Raw genomic sequence first — 25,926 nt, forward strand, 5'->3', positions numbered from 1 at the left:
GGTATAAATATAATTTATTAAACCACTTCATCTTTTGTTGGACATCTCGGTTGCTTCTAGCATATTTTGCATTAGCAAGAAAGCTACAGTGAACACTGGTGTTATTATATCTATATGTTTGTGCTATTATTTCCATACATTAGCTCCCTAGAAGTAAAAACACAGGGTTGATTTTATTGTTTTTAAAGATTTTATTTATTTATTTGACAGAGAGATAGAAGAGCACAAGTAGGCAGAGCAGCAGGCAGAGGGAGAGGGAGAAGCAGGCTCCCTGCTGAGCAAAGAGTCCGATGCGGGGCTTGATCCCAGGACCCTGACCTGACCCCAGGATCATGACCTGAGCTGAAGGCAGACATTTAACCAATTGAGCCACCCAGGTGCCCCCACAGAGTTGATTTTAGCGGGTGCTTTCAAATTACATTCTTTTTCACTTCTGTAAATCTGGTAAAACTCTCATGTCCCTTTAAGCATCTTTTCTATAATGCTCAGTATGTTTATTTTTACTGTGAAATGAATTCTCCAAATTTTTTAAGTTTGTATTTCTTATTAATTTCTAATAACTATTAAATATAAAAGAAATTTATTATATTGCTACAAATAATGTTATTTTTGTCTTATTTTTTAACTTTTTGGAGGAGTCTTAACTGGCCACATATTCCCTTTACAACCTTTGGAGTTTTCAATTTTGCTTAGAGGTTCTCTACCTCAAGGTTATGAAAAAATCCTCTTATGTCTTCTTTAATGTACTAACAAAGTTTTGTTTGATATAGCTAAATTATCATTTTTAAAAAAATGTTTTGTTTATTTATTTGAGAGAGAAAGAGACAGAGAAAGTGCTCAGGAGCTGAGGGAGGGGCAGAGGCAGAGGGAGAAGCTTGCTCCCCACTGAGCAGGGAGGGAGCCTGATGCTGGACTCCATCCCAGAACCCTGGTACATGACCGGAGCCAAAGGCAGACGCTCAACTGAGCCAACCAGGCATCCCTGATATAGCTAAATTATTAACCATCTAGAATTTTATGGTGGATTTACCAGATGAAAACAAAATATTTTTTAAGGCATTTTAAAATGCAATATTAACTTTTTAAAATTTTGCACTCCATTTTTTATATTAAATTCCCAAATCTAGACCTGGATCAGAGCTGTTTAGCATATGAAGTATAAGAGAAATGATTCAACTAGTTTTCATTTATTTTCTATACAGGTAAAATCTAACAACAAATGCCATTTTTAATACTCATGGGCTTTCTGAGACACTTTATCTTTTTACTTAATGAAAATAGGGGCGGGCAGAAAATAACCATGATACACTGGTAAATTTACCAGTCTTTGTTTGGACTATTAATGAATAGCTACAAAGCTCCAAAACTAGAGACTGTGCACACGTCTTTTTTAAAAAAATAATGATTAAGATTATGCATATGAGGTGATTTATATGATCTAGTATAGCAGAAAACTTATAAATCATGTTCAGATTTTTTCAGAGGGTAGAAGGCAGGGAGAAAAATGAAGGAAATCACTAATATTTGCCTATGTTCTGTTATATCTTTAACACTTCATAGACAATATTATACTTGGCTTTGCAAAAATGGTTTAGAAGTTTTCTTGTATTTACTTTGGTTAATTTTTAGAGACTTCAAAAAAATAAGACTTGTAAGGAAGGAAGAGTACTTTCAATACGAAAATAAAATACCTAAAGTTTTCTCCATACTAAAATTGTCTTTATTCCCATGAATAATACATATTAATATTCTTGAACGCTATATTTAAGCTTAAAAACATCCCTCCAAAACAAGCTTAAAAATAACTTCCACTTACCTGCCGTAAAGTACGTGCCACTATGCTTTCTAAGACTGGTCCTCTATCTTCATGCAGCAAATGAACTTCATCAAGAATAAGGAGCTTTACAATTTGGGAAAGAGCTACATCTCCGACACTCTTTCTTGTCACTACATCCCATTTTTCTGGGGTGGTCACCAGCATCTGTAAGATAAGATAAAATAAAAAAGAGAAAAAGTCACATAGTTTATATAAATTACAAATGTGTCATTCAAAAAGAATTATGACTGGCAACCTTTATACAGATCAAATAAGAAGTGTTTAAAATATCCCAGAATGATATGTAATTCACTGTAGACACTGTCATTTCAAGAGTAATATTTCATTTCATTTAGCTTCACGTAAGTTGTGACATTAAGCAGTTATTTAAAACTCAATGATAACAGTCTGTCAAAAAATTATAGTAAAGTGTACAAAATACAAAGCTTTTTTGAAAAGTGTCTTATGATGTAAAAAAACAAATGATTCTGGGTGCCTGGTTGGCTCAGGTCATAATCCCAGGGTCCTGGGATTGAACCTGCTTTGGGCTCTCTGCTCGGCGGGGAGTCAGCTTGTCCCTCTCCCTCTGCCCCTCCCTGTCTCCAGTAAATAAAATCTTTAAAAAAAAATAAACAAAACAAAACAAAAATTCTATCTTTTAAACTGCATACAATGATAATGGCCTTTACCTGAAAAGGGACAATGAAGTGAACCAAATGTTAAAAGGCAATAAGAAGGAAACCAAGAATCCACTCCAGGAATGATCACCTGTTTATACCTACCCAAATGTGAAAGAAACTTTACTACGGACACACAGTTTTCAAAAAATTGCCCTTTAATATCAACAAGTATATGCACTATTTTGTACCAAAAATAATACAAACAATACAGCCTAACTGGCATACAACTGCAATCCAAAGACAGTCACTGGAGATTCCAGGGTGTGTAGAGCAGGAGGTTAAGCCCGACGCATTTATGTGAGCCTCACAGTAGCAGACCATTTAACATGAAACTATAATGGAAATTCTCTTTGCTTTTCACACATTAAACTGTCTCCTCTAAAATCATCCTGTTGCAGAGAAAAAGATGACAAGTTTAATAATACCTTCTACTATAGTAATACTACATTAGGAAACGAGCCAATATGTGGACAATTCAAAGAATACTAGATAAATCAAAACTACAGTTTCTCATCAGGATTAGAGACCGATGATAATCACAGTTGAACTGCGCTTTGAAGGGGTTCACTAAGATGAGGGTCAGAGTGTTCTCTCAACACTTTTGTTATTTCACATCTGGTTAAGTCACCTATGGGGACAATAATTACCTTGATTTTTGTTTTATTTTTAATTTTTAGATTGGTACAAATTATATATAAACTCCTTAACAAATCCAAAACATGATGTGCCAATATGACCTGTTGCATTATTAGAGATACCACTGCTTTCATTATGAGATGAGCTGTATCAATGACAAAATTTCAAAGCTGTACTTGAAGAGAAATTAACAAACTAGTGAATCGTATCTAAGATACGAAATACTATAAATCCAAAGTTACTTAGTTCAAAGTTGCTAAAGCTGAATGGCAATGTTGAGATCACAACAAATTTTACGGAAAGGATATGCTGCTGGAATTAAGTATAAACAGATGTATAATAAATTTTGAGATCTAAAATGGGTAAAAACATTCACTGTGAATTAAAATCTCTTGGAACAAATTCAAATTGAACTTCTACTTTGAATAATGACAACTTTAGAATAATCCAAAATATAGGGATTACTTATTAACAACCCTTTTTATTCAAAATCCTGGAAGACAAGCCTATCTGTTTTCAAAACAATTCTCATACGCTGTATATTTAATATAAAAATTTAAATAAGTAAGCTTATTAAGTCATGAATGTTAGGAATGACACAGGGTACACTTTTAAATAATAAAGCTTGGCTTCCTACCTCACCATGAACTTAGAATATGATGCTTATACTGTCTTATAATTAACTTTCAGCGATGACAATGTGGCAACAAATTGTAAATCAAATTTTTCAGATATCAGAAAGCTATACTGATGAAACCTTAAAAATCCATTTTAGCATTTTATTATACTTTACTTTCAGCACAGTGAGAAGAGGCTTCATTTATATTACTATTTTATCACTTCAATTCCCTGAACTTAAAATGTCTAGAACATGAAGTGTCACATTTGCTTAATGAATTGGAACTCATGCAAGACATTTCCATCTGCTCTTATATTGGGGCATGGGTTAACCGTCAACATTTTTACTGTCAACTTAAATTTCTCTCAATACATGTACTTATTCCCTCAGAAACACAAAAATCATTACTTGAAACTGTTCCAGTTTTATCTTGTCCACTGGGAAAAATGGCACAGTCGCGATGTTATATACAACCATTGTGTCAAAAATTTGGTGTCTTTAGTTTTAAAATGCTTATCCATTTGATAGAAATACCAAATGACCTGAGACCTGGCAGAACCAATTCATCTGGTAGTTCACTTAAACATTAATATTAATATTAATATTATAGCATTGCAAATCACAATTAGCATGCTGTACATCAAATCCTGAGAACATATTCATCTTACAGTTTATATCCCTTGACCAATATTTCCTCATTTCCTGAAATTCCAGCCCTTGGCAACCACCTCTCTACTCTTTAAGTTCATCTTTTTTATATTCCACATTTAAGTTAGAACACACAGTATTGGTCATTCTCTGTCTTATTTCACCTAGCATAATGTCCTCAAGGTCCATCCATGTTGAAAAGTTTGAGTTTCCTTCCTTTCTATGGCTGATCAATATTCACCTAGCATAATGTCCTCAAGGTCCATCCATGTTGAAAAGTTTGAGTTTCCTTCCTTTCTATGGCTGATCAATATTCCATTGTACATATACACTACATTTTCCTTATCCATCCACTGGGGGACACTTGGGTTGTTCCCATGTCTTGGCTACTGTTGATAATGCTGCAAAGAACATGAGGGAATGTGAAGACATTAAATTTTGTCAAAATTTTTTTCTGCATTTAATAAGATTATGGTATGATTTTTCTCTTTCATTCTATTAATATGATGTATTAGTCTGTTTATATTTTCTCTTTCTCCATGAGTCAGTAGATTGTATGTTTCTAGGAATTTATCCATTTTTTCTAGATTGTCCAATTTGCTGATATATGATTGTTCATAGTAGTCTCTTATGATCCTCTCTATTTCTATGGTATCCAAATTGGAAAGGAAGTAGTGAAACTGTCACTATATCAGTATCAGAAGACATGATACTATATATAGAAAACCTTAAGGACTCCACCAAAAAAAAAAAAAAACAAACCCTGTTAAAACTAATAAATTAATTCAGTAAAGTTACAGGATACCAAATGAATAGATAGGAATCTATTTTATTTCTATAAATTACTAACAATAGAAATGAAGAAAATAATCCCAATTACAATTACATCAAAATGAATAAAATACCTGGGAATAAATTTAACCAAGGAGCTGAAAAATCTACATACTTAAAACTACAAGACACTGATGAAAGAAATTGATGGAGACCCTAATAATTAGTAAGATATCCTGTGTTCATGGATTGGAAAAATTAATATTGTTAAAAAATCTACAGATTCGGGGAACCTGTGTGGCTCAGTGGGTTAAGCCTCTGCCTTCGGCCCAGGTCATGATCTCAGGATCCTGGGATTGAGGCCTCCATTGGGCTCCCTGCTTGGCAGGGAGCCTGCTTTCCCCCTCTCTCTGCCTGCCTCTTTGCCTACTTATGATCTCGCTCTCTCTGTCAAATAAATAAATAAAATCTTTTAAAAAAAATCTACAGAGTCAATGTAATACATATCAAAATCCTAACAGCATTTTTCACAGAACTAGAACAAAAAATTCTAAAATATGTATGAAACCATAAAAGACCCGAAATAGACAAAGCAATCTTGAGAAAGAAGTACTAAGTGGGAGGCATCATAGTCCCTGATTTCAAATTATTTACGGTAGCCAAGATATGGAAGCAACCTAAGTGTTCATCAATGGATGAATGGAGAAAGATGTACACACACAATGGAATAACAGTTAAAAAATACAGAAGGAAACTTAACTATTTGCAATAATATGTATAGACCCTGAGGATATTATGCTAAGTGAAATAAATTAGAGAACGACAAGTACTCTAATCATTTCACTTATATGTGGAATCTAAAAAACAAAACAAATGAACAAACAAGACCAAACACAACTTACCGATACAGAGAACAGATTAGTGGTTATCATAAGGGAAGAGGTTGGGGTGGGGTAAAATGGGTGAAGGTGGTGCAGTATATAGTGATGAACGATAAACAAACTCACTGTGGTGATCACTTCGTTGTGTATACAAAGAATAAATTATTATGTTGCACACCTGAAAGTAATATGTTATAAACCAATTTTATAGCAATAAAAGTAATATATTAAATAAATATAAGAAATTTTAAAAATAAAAGCATATTTTCTTGCCTTTATAAAATTCAGAGGTGATTTTGAAATTTTATACTTAGACTATAAAAAATGGGGGGAAATGTTTAAACTAATTACATAAATGAATTTTTCAAAAAAACAGAATGCTAAAGTACCAAAATATAGTCATTAAAATCCCATAGATTAATAACATAATACTATTATTTCATCAATTCGCAGGAGCCATTATTATAAGCTACACCATCACTGTAAGTGTCAGTAAGAAGGTTAAAAAACAAACAAACACTATCAAGGAAATTTTTCTTTTCTTCATGATAAGTGTATTCTTTAATCCCCATCACCTATTTCAACCACTCTTCCACCCAGATCCCCTCTAGTAATCATCAGTTTGTTCTCTGTAGTTAACAGTCTATTTCTTGGTTTGTTTCTCTGTCCTTTTTTTTTTTTCTTTGCTTTTTGTTTTTTAAATTCCACAGATGAATGAGAGCATATGGTATTTGTATTTCTCTGACTTAGTTCACTTAACATTATACTCTCTAGCTCTATTCATGTTGCTGCAAATGGCAAGATTTCATTCTTTTTTAAGACTGAGTATATTCCATCATGTTTACCACCTCCTTTTTATCTGCTAATTTACTGATGGACACTTGGTTTGCTTCCATAGTTTGGCTTTGTAAATGATGCCACACTAAACATAAGGGTGCATGTATTGCTTTGAAGTAGTGTTTTGGTATTTTGGGGATAAATAGCCGATAGCCTGATTAAGGGATAATAGGTTATTTTTATTTTTAATTTTTTGAGGAATGTTTTGGGAAACCTCCATACTGTTTCCCATAGTGGCTGCACCAATTTTCAATCCCACCAACAGTTCACAAGGGTTACTTTGTCAACATCCTCTTCAATACTTGCTTCTTGATTTTAGCTATTCTGACAGGTGTGAGTTGATATCTCATTGTGCTTGTGATTTACACATCCCTGATGACGAGTGATGCTGAGCATCCTTTCATGTGTCTGATGGCCATCTATATGTCTTCTTTGAAGAAATGTCTGCCCATGTCTTCTGCCCATTTCTAAATTGGATTATTTGTTTTCTGGATATTGAGTTGTATTTTTTAAATATATTTTGGATACTAACCCCTTATCAATTATGTCATTTGCAAATATCATCTCCCATTAGGTGGGCTACCTTTTAGTTTTGTTGTTTCCTTTACCATGCAGAAATATTTATTTTGATATAATCCCAATAGTTCATTTATTTTTACTTTTATTTCCCTTCCTTAGGAGACATATCCAGAAAAATTTTGCTATGGCCAATGTCAGAAATTATTGTCTGTGCTCTCTTCAAGCCATTTTACAGTTTCAGGTCTCATATTTAGGTCTTTAATCCATTTGTATTTTTGTGTATGGTGAAAGAGAGTGCTCCAGTTTCATTCTTTTGAATGTAGCTGTCAGTTTTCCCAACACCATGTGTTGAAAAGACTTTTTCCCAATGTATATTCTTGCCTCCTTTGTTGAACATTAATTGATCATATAATTGTGGGCTTCCTTCTGGGTTTTCTATTCTGTTCCATTGATCTATGTGTGTTCTTATGCCAGTACCACACTATTTTAATTACTACTGCTTTGTAAGATTACTTGAAATCTGGAATAGGGATACCTCCAGTTTTGTTCTTTTTTCAAGACTACTTTGGCTATTCAGGGTCTTTTGTGGTTCCATACAAATTTTAGATTGTTCATTCTAGTTCTGTGAAAAATACTGGAATTTTGATAGGGATTGCACTGAATGTGTACATTGCTTTGGGCAGTAGAGACATTTTAACAATATTTGTTCTTCCAACCCATGACCATGGAGTGTCTTTTCTATTTCTTTGCATCATCTAGAATGCCCATGATCAGTGTCTCATAGTTTTCGGAGTGCAGGTTTTTCACCTCCTGGATTAAGTTTATTCCCAAGTATTTTATTGTTTTTGATGTAATTATAAATAGGATTATTTTTAAATTTTACTTTCTACTGCTTCATTTTTAGCATGTAGAAATGCAAAAGATTTCTGTACATTCATTTTGCATCCTGCAACTTTATTGAATTTACTTATCAGTTCCAGTAAGTTTTTGGTGGTCTTCTCTCCATACAGTATCATGTCAACTACGAATAGTGATAGTTTTACTCCTTCCTTATCAATCTGGATGCCTTCATTCCTTATGTTGTCTAACTGCTGTGGCTAAGACCTCTAGTACTATTTTAAATATAAGGGCTGAGACTGGACATCCTTCTCTTGTTCTGGACCCTAGGGGGAACACTCTCAGTTTTTCACCACTGAATATGATTGGCTGTGAGTTTTCCATATAAGGCCTTTACTATGTTGAGGTATGTTCCCTTTAGACCTATTTTGCAGAGGATTTTTATCATAAATGGATACTGCACATTGTCAAATAGTTTTGCTGCATCTGTTGAAATGATCATATGGTTTTTATCCTACTCCCTATGGATGTGACATATTCCTTTGATTGTTTTGAGAATACTGAACCACCTTTCATGCCAGGTATATGTCCCAATTGATCATGTGTATGATTTTTTAAAATATGTTGTTAGATTCAGTTTGCTATTATTTTGTTGAGGGTTTTTGTATCTGTATTAAGAAATACTGGCCTAGAGGTGTTTTGTTTTTTTTTTTTTTTTTTTGGTGGTGCCTTCATCTGGTTTTAGGATCAGGGTGATACTGGCCTCAGAGAATAAATTTAGAAGTTTTTCTTCCACTTCGTTGTTTTGAATAGCTTGAGAAGAATATGTATTTAACTCTTTAAATGTTTATAGAATTTGCTTGTGAAGCTGTCTGGTCCTAGACTTTGATTTGTTAGAGGAGTTTTTTGATTACTGATTCAATTTCCTTATTGGTAATTAGTCTGTTCAAATGTTCTTTCTTCCTGCTTTAGTTTTTGTAAATTAAATGCTCCTAGGAATTTATTAACTTCTTCTAAGTTGTCCAATTTATTGGAATATAGGTTTTCATAATATACTGTTACAATTGTTTGTATTTCTGTAGTGCTGGTTGTTATTACTTCTCTTTGTTTAGATATTTTATTTGGATTTTTCTCTCTCTCTCTCTTTTTTTTTTTCCAATGAGTCTGGCTAGAGGTTTATCAAATTTGCTGATCTTTTCAAAGAACCAGCTCCTGTTTCATTGACCTGTTCTGTTTTTCCAGTTTCTACATCATTTATTTCTGCTCTAATCTTTATTATTTCTTTCCTTTTGCTGGGTTTGGGTTTGTTTTTCTTTTTCTAGCTCTGTTATGTGTAATGTTAGGTTAGGTTGTTTATTTGAGATTTTTCTTTCTTCTTGAGGTAGGCCTGTAGTGCTATGAACTTCACGCTTAGAACCACTTTTGCTGAGTTTCAAAGATTTTAGACCACTATTCTCTTTTGTTTCCACGTGATTTTTTATTTCTTCTTTGATTTCTTGGTTGACCTATTCATTATTTAATAGCATATTATTTAACTTTCACATATTTGTTCTCTTTCCTGATTTTTTCTTATGGTTGATTTCTATTTACATACTGTTGTGGTCTGAAAATATGCATAGTATGAATTTGGCTTTTCTGAATTTGGTGAGACTTGTTTTGTGGCTTAATATGTGATTTATTTTGGAGAATGTTCCATGTGCACTTGAAAAGAATGGATATAACACTGTTTTAGGATGGAATGTTCTGAATATGTATGTTAAGTTCATCCGGTCTAGTGCATCTTTCAAAGCCACTGTTTCCTTGTTCATTTTCTGCTTGGATGATCTGCCCAATGATACAAGTGGGATGTTAAAATCCTCTACCATTATGTATTACTATTGATTACTTCATTCTTGTTATTAATTGTTTTATGTATTTGGGTGCACAAATATTTACAATTGTTATATCCTCTTGTTGGATTGTCTCTTTTATTCTTATAGAGTGTCCTTTTTTGTCTTTTGTTATAGTCTTGTTTTAAAGTCTCTTTTGTCCAATGTAAGTATTGCTATTCCAGCTTTCTTTCAACTCCATTTGCATGATGACTGTTTCTCCATCCACTTACTTTCAATCTGCAAGTGTCTTTCAGTGTGAAATGAGTCTCTTGTAGGCAGCAATAAATGGGTCTTATTTATCAATGCACCCTATGGCTTTTGATTGGAGCATTCAGTCCATTTACATTCAAAGTAATTATTGATAGATATGTATTTATTGTCATTTTGTTACTTGTTTTATGGTTGTTTTCACTATCAAGTAAATTTTTAAAATGTGTCTTACAATTAATGAATATGGTACACTTAGTTGAAAATGGAAGTGATCTTTTAATTAAACTAAAGAGCAATATTCAAGAATGCTTCATTAATACATCTTCTCTGATGAAAATAGTCATTCTGTAATTGTTACAAATCACATTCTAATGTTATAGATGTAAACCAGGCAACCATTTGTAGGATTTAGGAATTCTATCTTCCTTTTTAAAATACCTAATCACATACCCACTCAACCAACAAGTTTATAGATTACATGAATGTTTTAATTTAAAGAATAAAGCTAAAATGTCACACGTTTTAGATTCAATAAACATACATATAATTACAGTTATACTAACCTCTGCTATACAAATGTCAGCTCTGATTGATGGCAACAGACCCCATAATGGAATCTGACAGCTTACAAATTATACCTGCCCTGGGGACACTACAACAAATCAGTTAGTTCCAACTATTTCCTTTTCTACATTTTTATGTTCCTTCCTCTCCCATCAATTCACATGCATGGGTACCCACTCACACATGTAAAGCACAGTGTCTTTTGAAGTATCTAGTTTTATTTATTTATGTCAAGGACCACAGCTTTTTTTTTTTTTAAAGATTTATTTAATTTATTTATTTGACAGAGATCACAAGTCGGTGAGAGGCAGGCAGAGAGAGAGGAAGAAGCAGGCTCCCCGCAGAGCAGAGAGCCCGATGCAGGGCTCGATCCCAGGTCCCTGGGATCATGACCTGAGCTGAAGGCAGTGGCTTAATCCACTGAGCCACCCAGGCGCCCCAAGGACCACAGCTTTTAATTATAAAATAGAAATATAGAAATTAATTGGAAAATCTTCAAGTAGAGAGGTATTCTTACCTCATATTCTTTGTTGAAAGTAAAGATATGATCAAGCTAAAGCATAAAGAATGTAATCTAAAATGTATCTTGGTATTCTCATGTTAGCAGAAAAATTCTCACAAAATTTTCAGTTAATATTTCATAGGTAACATTTACTAAATAAACAAAGGGTAATTCAACAAGAAATTAGAAAACCTTTGAAGAAACAGAGCATAGAGTGCTGGGAATAAAGAAGAAACATTTAAAATACCTGTTAGACTACACACGTATACAGCTGTGGTATAATTCTCTTGGTAGTTATTTTTGTTGAAAACACTTTAAACCACTTAAAACACTTTAAAACACTTTCCAACAATCTCAGGACATACATGCTGAAGTCTACCCTCATCAGAATAAGCCTAGAAGGATATAGTGCCTGGTTACCCTAAAGCATAACTAATCACATTTAATATAGAAAAATACAGAAATTGTTTATATTGTGCATACAGGTCATAAAGATCTTGCTCTAATCTCTAAATGCTTGTCCAACTATATCATACTTAAAGGGTCTATCCAACAAGAAAATCTAACAATTGTAAATATCTATGCCACCAACATGGGAGCAGCCAACTACATAAACCAGCAGTTAATCAAAATAATCATATTGATAATAATACATTAATGGCAGGAGAGCTTAACACTCCACTCTCAGCAATGGACAGATCATCTAAGCAGAAGATTAACAAAGAAACAAAAGCTTTGAATGACACATTGGACCAGATGGACTTCGCAGATATACACACAACATTCCACTCTAAGACAACACAATACTCATTCTTCTTGAGCACACACAGAACTTTATCCAGAACAGACCACATACTGGGTCTCAAATCAGGTCTCAACTACTACCAAAAGACTGAGATTATTCCCTGGTTGTTATCAGACCACAACGCCTTGAAACTGGAACTCAATCACAAGTAAAAACTTGGAAGGAATGTAAATACTTGGAAGTTAAAGAACATTCTGCTAAAAAATGAATGGGCCAAGCAGTAAATTAAAGAAGAACTTAAAAAAATTCATCAAAACTAGTGAGAATGAAAACACATCAGTCCAAAACCTATTACTGCAAAGCTGGTCCTAAAAGGGAAATACACAGACATCCAAGCCTCTCTCATATAATTAGAAAAATCCCAAATGCACAAGCTAATCTTACACCTAAAGGAGCTGGAGAAAGAACAGCAAATAAAACCTAAACCAAGCAGGAGAAGAGATATAATAAAGATTAGAGCACAAATGAATGAAATAGAAATCAGAAAAAGAGTAGAACAGATCAACGAAACTAGAAACTAGTTCTTTGAAAGAATTAATAAGATCAATAAACCTCTGGACAGACTTACCCAAAAAAAAGAGAAAGGACCCAAATTAATAAAATCTTAAATGAAAGGGGAGAGTTTGTGACTAATACCAAAGAAAAAGAAACAATTTATTAGAAATTATTACCAGCAACTCTATGTCAACAAATTAAGCAATCTAGAAGAAATGGATGCCTTCCTGGAAATTTATAAACTATCCAGCTTGGAATAGGAAGAAATAGACAATCTGAATAGACCAATAACCAGTAATGAAATTGAAGCAGTAATCAAAAACCTCCCAAAAAAAAAGAGTCCAGGGCCAGACGGCTTCCCAGGGAATTCTACCAAACATTTAAAGAAGAAATCATACCTATTCATTCTACTGAAGCTCTTTCAAAAATCAGAAACAGAAGGAAAACTTCCAAACTGGTTCTATGATTCCAATACCCAGATTCCAAAGCCAGACAAAGACTGCATCAAAAAGGAGAATTACAGACCAATATCCTGGATGAACATGGATACCAAAATATTCAACAAGATCCTGGCTAATAGGCTCCAACAGTACATTAGAAGGATTATTCACCATGACCAAGTGGGACTTACTCCTGGGATGCAAAGGTGATTCAACATTTAAAATCAATCAACATGATAGAGCACATTAATAAAAGATAAGAACCATATGATCCTCTCAATTGATTCAGAAGAAGCATTTGATAAAATACAACATTGTTTCCTGATTAAAACGCTTCAGAGTGTAGGGATAAAGGGAACATTCTTCAATATCATAAAAACCATCTATGAAAAGCCCACAGTGAATATCATTCTCAATGGGGTAAAGCTGAGAGGTTTTTCCTGAAGGTCAGGAACATGACAGGGATGCCAACTCTCACCACTATTGTTCAACACAGTACTAGAAGTCCTAGCTTCAGCAATCAGACTACAAAAAGAAATAAAAGGCATTCAGATTTGCAAAGAAGAAATCAAGCTCTCTCTCTTCACAGATGATATGACATTTCTATGTGGAAAACCAAAAAGACCACTCCCAAAATACTAGAACTCATAGAGCAATTCAGCAATGTGGCAGGATACAAAATCAATGCACAGAAATCAGGTGTTTTTCCTATACACTAACAATGTAACTAGAAAGAGAAATTAAGGAATAGATTCCACTTACAATAGCACCAAAAATCGTAAGATACCTAGGAATAAACCTAACCAAAGAGGTAAAGGATCTATTGTCCAGAAACTACAGAACACTTATGAAAGAAACTGAGGAAGACACAAAAAGATGGAAAAGCAGTCCATGCTCATGGATTGGAAGAATAAACATTGTTAAAACGTCTACTCTGCCCAGAGCAATCTACACTTTCAATGCCATCCTTATTTAAACACCATTGGCATTTTTTAAGGATCTGGAATAAATAATCCTAAAATTTGTATGGAACCAGAAAAGATGCCAAATCACCAAGGAAATGTTGAAAAAGAAAAACAAAGCTGCAGGCATCATGTTGCCTAACTCCAAGCTATATTACAAAACTGTGATCACCAAGACCGGATGGTATTGACACAAAAGCAGACACATAGACCAATGGAACAGAAAAAGACTCCAGAAATAGACCCTCAACTCTATGGTCAACTAGTATTTCACAAATTAGGAAAAAATATCCAATGGAAAGAAGACAGTCTCTTCAATAACCGGTGCTGAGAATATCGGACAGCTACATACAGAAGAATGAAACTGGACTGTTCTCTTACACCATACACAAAGATAAACTGAAAATTGATGAAAGACTTCAATGTGAGACAGGAATTTATCAAAATCATAGAGGAGAACATAAGAAGTAACCTCTTCAACATTAGCCATAGCAACTTCTTTCAAGACACGTCTCCAAAGGCAAAGGAAACAAAAGCAAAAATGAGCTTTTGGGACTTTATCAAGATAAAAAGCTTCTGTATAGCAAAGGAAACCGTCAACAAAACTAAGAGGCAACCCACAGAATGGGAGAAGGTATTTGCAAATGACATTACAGATAAAGGGCTGGTATCCAAGATCTATGAAGAATTTCTCAAACTCAACACTCAAAAAACCAATAACCCAGTCAAAAAATGGGCAAAAGACATGAACAGACACTTCCTTCAAAGAAGATATACAAATGGTTAACAGACACATGAAAAACTGTTCAACATCACTAGCCATGAGGGAAATAAAAATCAAAACCGCAATGAGATACCACTTTAGACCAGTCAGAATGGCAAAAATTAACAAAACAGGAAACAACAAATGTTGGAGAGGATGTAGAGAAAGGGGAACCCTCTTACACTGTTCATGGCAATGCAAGCTAGTACAGCCACTCTGGAAAACAGTATGGAGGTTCTTTAAGATGTTAAAAAAATAAAGCTACCTTACGACTCAGCAAGTATACCAGTATGTATTTATCCCAAACATACAGATGTAGTGAAAAGAAGGGGTACATGCACCTCAATGTTCATAGCAGCAATGTCCACAATAGCCAAATTCTGGAGATGCCCTTCAATAAATGAATGGATAAAGAAAATGTGGTCCATATATACAATGGAATATTATTCAGCCATCAGAAAGGATGAATACCCACTATCTGCATCGACATGGATGGAACTGGAGGGCAGAGAAAGACAACTATCATATGACTTCACTCATATGTGGAACATAAGAATAGTGCGAAAGACCACGGTGAAAGGAGGGAAAACTGAAGGGGGAGAAATCAGAGAGGGAGATGAATCATGAGAGACTATGAATTCCAAGAAAAAAACGGGGTTTCAGAGGGGAGGACAGTGGGGGGATGGCGTAGCCAGGTGATGATGGGTATAGAGGAAGGCATGTGTTAGGATGAGCGTGGGTGTTATATGCAATTAATGAATCACTGAGCACTACATCAAAAACTAATGATGTACTATATAGTGGCTAACTGAACATAATAAAAAATAAAAATAAAAAATAAGTGCTTTTCCATAATACCACAGTATTTCATTCCATTAAAGTCTCATAGAACAAGGGTCTGAAACAATTTGCAATGATTCCTCTTCAGTTTACTCATAAAGACAGATTTTTGACATGTGAATAATTTGTGGTAGAAACTTGTCCTGTGGTAAGTTTTATTCTGTGCAGTTGGGGTATGACTCAGAGAGTACAGGTTTCCCCAGTTTGCTATAGTTATTTTTTTTTCTTCTTTCTCTTTCCTGCCACATGTGCAAGGTTCAATTTGAAGATCAATTTCTTACTAAAACACTTTATTTTCTTTTTTAAAGATTTTATTTATTTATTTGACAGACAGAGATCACAAGTAGGCAGAGAGGCAGGCAGAGATAGAGAGAGAGAGAGAGGGAAGCAGGCTTCCTGCGGAGCAGGGAGCCCGATGCGGGGCTCGATCCCAGGATCCTGAGATCATGACCCGAGCCGAAGGCAGCAGCCCAAACCACTGAGCGACCCAGGCGCCCCCTTACTAAAACACTTTAAAATGTCATAAATTACAATGCCAAACTACCAAAACTTCAAATGCAATGAACTAAATAAAAACAGTATTCTGTAGTAATTCTGAAGTAATTCAAATTACCAATTTTAACTCTCCGAACTAACACCACACATTCTCTACTTAGAGATTTTGCCAATTCAAGAACAATTAATCAAAAGTTTGTTTGTGGTCTACCACTGGACAGGAGAGACAGATGAAGATAAGATTCTAACATCAACAAATTATGGCAAAACCTTAGCTGCTGAAAACTACTGTAATTAAGAAAATTACCTGTCCCGTTGTATACCTACTTCTATCATTTAAATCCTTTCTATATTATTTAGAAAAAGAACAAAGGCAGGACATGTGTTCTATTCACAGCTTATGGTTATCCAAGGGAGAGCTTCTCTGTAGAAGTCTGTAAATAACTCAATGTCTGCAGACAGGTGTCTGTGTTTAGGAATACAAAGATAAAGGCAAGAAGTTTAGAAGCTTATACGATAAGGAGAAACACAGCAAAGAAGAAATGAAATGAGGTTCAAATTCTTACATGTTACAAAATGAAATGGTCAATGGGTGGGCAGCTGACCCTGCTGAACCAACTGATGCTGCCTCTGCCCACTCAGGGTAAAAACGACATACACAGAATCAATATGACTACGGAGCAGATCCAAATGAAATTATACATTTTTCTGCATTTTTCCTCCATTTCCTATAATCGTACAAAGTTAGAGCACCAAAAACAAAACAAAACAGAACAAACAAGACCAAACAACAGTTACTTGTTACTAGCTTTGAAGTGCCTTAGACAGAAATCCACAAACACTAAAGTAGAGGCTTAGAAAAGTGTTAAAGGAGAAAAACAAATATGCCCCAAGCAAATACAGTATCTGTGATGAAGCACAAAACCTTACTGTAAGCCTCTCCAACAACCATCTGAAAAAGAAAAACTGAGAGTGAGATCAGCAAAATGGTAGCATCAGAACTTGTAGTGTTTGTCCCCTCCCCCAGAAACACCAATTTGAACAATTATCTGTGCATGAAAATAACTTCACAAGAGCTAAGGATTCCAGGTGAAGGATTACAGCACGTGGGTGAAGTGCAGAAATAAGAAAATATGTAATAAGGAGAGTAGGAAAGACAGACTCACAGCATCCTATATCACGCCACCTCTAAGCTCAGGCAGCACAGGGCAGAGAGATAGATACCTTCCCCCATTGGAGAAAGAAAGTAAACAAATGTCCCTTTTCATCACAGACCCCCTTCTCCAGCACCAGGTCAACCCCCAAGGCCTTTAGGTACTCCCTACTGGCTCCTGCAAACCTAGGCCCCTGATACACCCCAGCACCCACTGGTCTGGCAGCCCATGGCAGTTCCCGCAGCCCCAGGAAGCATCTATGCCACAGGCCAGCAGCAGGCTTCTGTGAACCCTGGCCCACTGTACAAGCAAACGTGCTCAATATCACTAACCACAGAAAGGCAAATCAAAACCGCAATGAGCCATCACTTAACACCTGTCTGGATGACTCTTACCAAAACGGACACCAGCATGTATAGTAGGAAACTGCTCCCCAAGTGATTCTGGCATCGCACCTTGAGTAATTAAAAAATGGCTAAATCTGCCAAGTATCCACGGCCTCAGGACTCCAGCAGCCATTCTCTCTTTGGTTAACTCAACTGTTTTCACCAAACTATCCTGATTTCTTTTAAGCACAGCACTAGCCACAATGGTTTCATTACACTAACAGCAATGGTTGGGAGCTGAAGTTACACTGTGGTTTTGCCTCCATGGGATATTTTTATTACCTTCACTAATTCATCATAGAGACACAGTTCTGTATCTTGATTAGTATTTATTTGTTAATGATGCTTAATATCTTTTTTTTTTGCAACTGTGTATTGTCTCTTCTTGTATTTAGTGTTTATATCATCAAATTGCATAACCTAAACTTTTAATAGAGATATTATATAACTAGTGTTGTCATTTTGGAGGTGATTTGGCAAAATCTTTCAAAATTTAAAATGCACAAATCCTAGGTTCAGCAATCTCACTTCCAGAATTCGAAAAATGTCCTGGACACATGAATAGACATTCATGAAGTTTTCTTAGAAGGCAATAATGTAGATCTATGCATACTGATACTAAGTGAAAAAGCCCCAAATAGTATGCATTTTATGCAAAGATACACACAAATGTATACATAAAGTACGATTCTATTTTTATTATGTTAAAAGAAAATATATACACACAAACACAACACACTCCTCTACATTCTCCGGGTCTTGAGGTGAAATGTTTAAGAGGCTTTTCTTAAACTAAAATACCCTACTAATATTTCCCTGTCATAACCTTCTCTGGCATCTCTGTGCCCATATTTTCTATCTCCACATTTATTACACTATACTGCTTGCTTAAGCGGTCTGGTACACCGTACCTACTCAAGAACTGTTGATGAATTATAGTTTTTTGCAGGTAATTATTAACCTCCGAACACTAGTGGTAACTCTTCTTGACTAATAAAAAACAAATATTTCTATATTTAATAGTAGGATTTATAGAATTTATGTTCTATATAGATCACTGGGTTTAAAAAGTTCTGTTTAATATACTGTCACATACAGATTTTGTGAATTAGGCAGAGGAATACTCTCCTCTCTAATCTGTTCTTGGACATTTACCAAACAGAAAAACTTAAAAGCTTATTCAAGGGAGGAGACCCATTTACTGAATCCTGGACAAGGGAAGACACTAGCACCCACATGGCTTACCCTATGTCTTGGGGGAAGAAAATCACAGTAGCCACATGTTATTTACCTGAAATGAATGTTGTAAAGAAAAGAGAGATCTTGATAGCTCTTCTTGGATTAATTTAAACCAAGTGGCTGGATCTTTGTCTTTTTGGGAAGAGCAGAATTGTATCTCAGAGTACCACTCAAAGAGGAATGAATATAATTTGAACATCCTGTAAGCAGGACTCAGAGATTTCTATAATTCTTCTTTCCAGTCCTCCTACCCCAACTCCACCAAGGCCACCCCAGGCCTTTACCAAGAAAGCAGGGCAGCATTTCTCTACCTTCTGTCTCATAAGGCAATAGCTAAGGTTTTTTAATTTAATTTCCTCCAAAGCAAGGAAGAAGATGCCACAATCTAAATAGGTATTCCTATTAATGGACTGAAACCTTTACTTCTATAAACACAATTTATTGATACTTCTAAATCTAAGTATCCTTATGGGCATGTCTCATTTATAAATACATTACCTCTGATACATTGTGAATGTGTAATGAGAACACATTCAATATCTTTCAGTGATGTCCTTATCAAATATTTATTGTGTATATGTTACCACGATCTTAGTTTCCTCCATAATAAAATGAAGAAAATAACAGTACCTACATATCAGGGGGTATAATGAAAATGAAACACATAATTCACATAAAATACTTAGAATAATGCCTGATATATAATAGGGATCAATTAGTTTTTCTAATATCATCAGCATCACCCTCTTGTTCCTCACTGTAATATACCAGACACTATGCTATGTGTTGTACAATGGTGAGGAAAGATAAAGGCAGACAGATAACACCCTCGATCTGGTAAGGCTTACATTGTAATGCGTGTGGAGTGGCAATAGGCATTATACAATTAAACTGCAAAATACAAAGTTTTACTTCTGATAAGCTATTAAGGATAATTTACTACTTAGATACCATCCAGTGATGCAACAAATCATAATAGGAAAATTTGACCTAAATTTGACCTAAATAGGAAAATTTAACCAGAGAAATCAGAAGAGGTGTTATTAAGAAAGCAGAATTTTATTTAATGTCTTAAAGATGAAAAGCCATTAATTAGTTGAAGGAGAAAAAAAGACAGCTACAGGCAGAAGTGAAGCATATACACAGAACAGAGAGGGGAAAGCGTGGATGAAAGAGTAACGATGGGCAGTGTGCATGGCTCGAGTGAAGAGGATGGAGCACTGGAGTCCGGCGGCAATGCGGTGGGCAGGGACAGACTATGCACAGCCTTTCAGCCCCTTCTAGGAGGTGTATTCTTTTCACACCGTAGAGGAGCCTGGAAAACCATGAACAGCTTTCTTTTCCTCTTCGCCTCTCTTCTCTTCTTCCCGTCCACCAAACAATCATTCATTCCATTTATTCATTTTGGATTGTCATTCTTTTTCATAGACAGGGTATGAGAATGAAATGGGAAAGAGTAAAACTAACCAGGCTGAATTCCTGGCTACCTAAGGGGGAAGAATAGGATGAAGCAGATTGGATGCTGGTACCCCTGTTACAATACTACAGAAGTCATCAAGGTGAGAGAGGACAGAAGCCCAGAGAGGATGGATTAGTGAAGATGAAGAGGATATGGATGAAAGTGAGAAATACATAGGAGATAAAATCAATAATTAATAGGAATTGGTGCTGGATTGACTATATTCACTTTATATTTAAATATAGACTATATTTAAGTATTATTTTTCCCAAGGAAAATATAAACATCTAAACATATTCTGCAGAAAATTCCTCATGTGTCAGATATTTTACATCTTTCTGCTATCTTTCTGGTTCAGTATGAAATAATCACAAATGAAACATTAGGAAATACTCAATATAGCTGCAAGCTAACCCCTGAGAAAATTTTTCAAACTTGTTAATATAATAGAAGAAAACTAGAGTTGTTTAGAGTCTTCATCTTTTCTAGGTCATTAAATGCCAACACCGTTACTTACACAACAAACTACTTTTTTACAGATTTACCTCAATAGTTTTAGGACAACTGGAGGTAAAAAACAACAACAACAACAACAACAACAAAATATAAAGTAATACTAGAATCTGAGGCCTTTATTTATTAATAGTTACTAGTCTTTCAAAAGTTTTAAATATTTTGCAGATATCAAAATAGTCCAGATAACCTTTGAAAATTAAAGAAAACCACCCACTTTGAGAGATCTGCAATTATAAAAGACCACAGATAACCTACTCTATTTTAATATTTGACATGTCATATTTCTGAAGAAGATAAAAGTAATTTTTCAAAATGATACTAATGTTTGTGGTTAGCGAATTCCCATCTTACAACTTACTGGTGGGCAGGATTTTTCTGAAATTTAATATGTAACAAGAAGACTTAGAATGAGCATCAGAAATATTGGATATTTATTTTTGCTTCCTTGTTTATAGGGAAACTAGACTGCTTTTAAGCATGCTATGCATTGCATTATTTTATAATAGTAGACATTATTCTACTTTAAGAGGAAGAAAACACTAAGTTTTTCATAGGTTTTTGGTCTGTATTTAGATAAGTTAGCATGATAGGCCTTGCAAGCAGGGCTCTTGAAGTAATTTAAAAATGAATTTTGTAATATTTTACTGTTTTTACATAATGTCCATAAGAATATAAAATAATCCCATAATAGGGAAAAAAAGTACTAAATATTGATATAAAACAGACAAAAAGAAAAATAGAAAAAAAAAGAAAAATAGAAAAAAGAGGACTTTTATACTCAAAACTTTTAAAATATTTTAAGAGTAGCTATTAAACCTCGCAAAAGTAAAAATAATCAACAACACTATGAACTCCATGATGCTTCGAAGTAATTTATAGCTTACTTACTAATAAAGTAATGAGACATTCTTCAAAATAGAACTCTCAATACTTCTTAATGGCATGCGTTCAAAAGCAGGAAATGGTTGTCCTGATAAATAATACTTACATTGCATCAGGGATTTTAAAAGTGGTAGCTTTCTAATTCCATTATGCTTAAGCACAGGGTTAAAGCTTTTTAAACTAATCATTCTTCTTAAAATTGGCTGCTTTCAGACTTCAGGTTCTATTTACATTTTTTAGATTCTAACTAAAAGGAAGCTTAAAATTTTCATTTGGGGGGGGCACCTGGGTGACTCAGGAGGCTAAGTGTCCAACCCTTGATTTCGGCTCAATGAGGTCTTGAGATCAAGCGTCACGTAGTACTCTGTGCTATGCATGGACTCTGCTTGAGATTCTCTCGCTCCTTCTCCCCCTACCCTTCTCTGCACTCACTCTCTATCGTGAAAAAAAAAAAATCATTTTGGTTATTAGTTGCTTAATTACACAGAATTGAAAACGTAAATAGGGAAAAAAAACCCTAGAAAAAGCGAGATATTACTAAAGGACTGAAAAAATCATTACTGCCAAAAAAACACACTAATTATATTTGTGCAGTCACTTGAAAAATTAAGCCTACATTGTCAAGAATTACCTTCAAAATATAAAAGAATATTATGGTTGTTTTTTATTCTTATTCTGAAATAAGTACTATTAAAAACAAATCCCAAAACCAAACAAATGAAGACAACTGGGGAAACACGCAAAATTATAACAAATATAAATGCCACAGTAATTTCTAAACTAAAACCATATCTCAAAATATTTAGATTTCATCACTAAGACTAGTTTTTTCATCTGATTTAAAAATTGTATCTATGCTAAAGTAGCTGTGAATAGTGATTTCAAATGATTAGCATTCTCCACTGATTTATGAAGCAGGTACACAGTACTTTAGTTTTTTATTATTTTATCTTAATGTCAGTTTTACACTGCATAAGTTCAGATCTTTACAAAACCCAGAAGTTGAAACAAATCTTTTGTGCTGATAAAAATCTACATTGTGCAACATTTTCACTTCCTCTTAGTTTTTTATTCCATGTTTCATTAGCATGCAGTTTAAATTTATATATATGTTTAGGTCGTCATACCAAATAGAGCCACTGGGTTAGAGAGGGAGATGGGGGAGAGAGGATGATTATTTTAAGAGTTGCAAAACTATGCTGAGTTTTTCAGAGCAAATTATAAGTAACAGCAATATGGTAATCTCAGTGCCTATATTTATAATACAAAGAGACAGAGACTGACAGGCTGGTTTCTAATATGACTATAGATAATGATAAAAAAGGAGAACACCAAATTAATTTTTTAAAGAGAAAATATGAAATGACAGATCAATGAAAATGTTATTCCTAGTTATAAATTTTATCATGTGCTAAAATGTTGGGTCTCCCCTCAAGATGAAATAAAAATTAAAAAAGTAAAATGTTGGTCCCTACAATATTGTTTTGCAATTTTCAACATTAAGCATTGACACCAATTTTTCAAAACTTAGTGGGCTATTTTATTTCTATTATATATGTTGTATTTTTTAGTACAGATTTCTAGCCAATCATGCACAGTCCTTGATTTTTCTTTTTTCTTTTTTCTTTTTTAAAGATTTTATTTATTTATTTGACAGAGATCACAAGTAGGCAGAGAGGCAGGCAGAGAGAGAGGAAGGGAAGCAGGCTCCCCACTGAGCAGAGAGCCCAATGCTGGGCTTGATCCCAGGACCCTGGGATCATGACCCGAGCCACAGGCAGAGGCTTAACCCACTAAGCCACCCAGGTGCCCCTTCATTTTTCTAATAGGACATTTGGAAACTATAAATAAGCATCCAAGAAAGAGTTAAATAAACCATATTATATCCATACAATGTTGTATATTACCTACAGAAGAGGGCTCTCCAGGACCCCTGGGAAGTTGGAAACAGAGATGTCTCAACTTTACAGTTGCAAATTGTATCAAAATTGGTTCAGAATCAAGAAAGCTTGATATATGTAAACACTCCCTTAAAATGAAGCCCAGAGACTGTAAGCCTAAATTCTATGACAGGGGAGTGGCTTAGCAGTGATTGGTTTTGTTGACTTTTTGGCAGGACCCTCTGTATTCTGGAACTACACCTGTCCTATAACAAAAGAAAAAACATGTATGCACATACACTGCTTCAGCTTCTATTCTCTACACTGCCACAATGCTTCCTTTAAGCACTACCCTGTCACTGTCCAATAGAACTTACTATGATGACAATAATGTTCTATGTCTGCATTATGTAATTTGATAACCACTGGTGATTACTGAACACTAAAATGAGGCTAGCGCAAATGAGAGACAAATTTTAATTTTATAAAGTTTTATTTAATTTCAATTACAAAGTCACATATGGCCAGTGGCTACCATATTGAACAACAGTGCTCCATATTCCCAATTTAATAAATGAGGAATACATGGTTTGTATTGAATACAGCAGGTCTGTATGTTTGGTCCTTTCACAACCACTGGTAATCCACTTAGTATGGCCAGTTAATGTCATTAAAATTGTTGTAGATATATATCTACTAACACAAATCACTGTTTATGGTATGTTGTTAAATAAATAAGATATAAAGTAATTTACTTGTATGGTTTTATTAAAAGAAATCTAATGCTTATTAAGAAATCACACGCCAAGCACTATTCTAAACAATCCACACGTATAAAGTCAATTAACTTTAACTTACCATTATGCCATACTCCCTTTCATTAAATATACAAATATAATATATCTTAGTACGAAAATGAGAAATGGAAAGCATATATTTGTAATAAATTGGTATGTTATGTTATTTTTGTTTATTTTTAAATTTCCTGTGCTGAAAGAATATGTGTTGAAATGACATAAAAGCAATAAAAAAGTAAAGTATTAAAAAGAAATTAAATAGATAGGATCTATAATCCTTGGGTGTTGTGGGAAACTTTCCCCTATTTTTCGAAACATTTCAAATTTCTCTTCAGCTAGTCTTGCATTGCCATTAAAGCAATGTTTTCAGGGGCTGCAAGTTCTGCAAAATAACAAAAAATAAACAGCTACAATCCACTATTTAACACTTATATAACCTGTTCTCTCTCTACTCTGTGGATATCACATAAAGTTGCACAGTAACGGGAAGATTTATAAAAGGTAACCAAAACATACAGAATTTATATGGAAATAAAACCTGAAATAACCAAAACAACTCTGAAAAAAGAAAAAAGACGAAGTAAAAGGATCACACTACAAGATTTCAAGACACATGATATAGTTAGAGTTATCAAGACAGTGATAAACACACAAAATCAACAGAACAGAACAGAATCCATGAAGTAGAGCCACATATATATGGGCAACTGGTTTTTAATAATAGTGTGATGGTAATTCAATACAGAAAAGATAACCCTTTTCTTTTTTTTTAAAGATTTTTATTTATTTATTTGACAGACAGAGATCACAAGCAGGCAGGTAGAGAGAGAGGGAGAAGCAGGCTCCCCGCTGAGCAGTGAGCCCAATGCATGGCTCCATCCCAGGACCCTGAGACCATGACCTGAGCAGAAGGTAGAGGCTTTCAACCCACTGGGCCACCCAGGCGCCTCAAGATAAGCCTTTTCAACAAAGGGTGCCAAAATAAGTATCCATATGCAAAAACAATGAACCTCAATCCTTACTTCTACCTTTCACAAAAATCAACTCAAAATGGGTCATAGCCTAAAACTAAGAGGTAAAACTATGAAATTTCTAGAAGAAATCATAGGAGAAAATAATTACTTATCTTGGGCTTAGGAAATATTATTTAAATGGGACACAAAAAGCATGAACTATAAAAGAAAAAGTCAATAAATTAGGACTCTAGAAAAACTAAGTATCTGCTTTTTGAAAGACATGGTTACAAACATGGAAGGCAAGTCATTAACTAGAAGAAAATATTGCAAAGCACAGAGTCAACACATTATTACCATGAGGTACAGTGGATAAGATGCAGTGTAAAGAACCCAATAAAGCAGCAGAAAGGGACTGAAGGACAACTATGCGCAAGATACTATCTTAAAAAATTTTTACATATTATTT

At 34.5% G+C, this 25,926-nt stretch overlaps 1 protein-coding gene across 1 annotated transcript in view; it reads right to left on the reverse strand.

The window, feature by feature from the left end:
- The window catches only part of ASCC3 (activating signal cointegrator 1 complex subunit 3), a 336,478-nt gene that overhangs the window by 203,672 nt on the left and 106,880 nt on the right, over positions 1 to 25,926 (reverse strand). Inside the window, exon 11 of the mRNA XM_059401113.1 lies at positions 1,817 to 1,981. Coding sequence (XP_059257096.1) covers positions 1,817 to 1,981 — 165 coding nt within the window. The remainder of the gene's footprint in view (positions 1 to 1,816; positions 1,982 to 25,926) is intronic.

Source organism: Mustela nigripes, chromosome 5 (assembly GCF_022355385.1).
Source record: "Mustela nigripes isolate SB6536 chromosome 5, MUSNIG.SB6536, whole genome shotgun sequence".
Lineage (NCBI taxonomy): Eukaryota > Metazoa > Chordata > Mammalia > Carnivora > Mustelidae > Mustela > Mustela nigripes.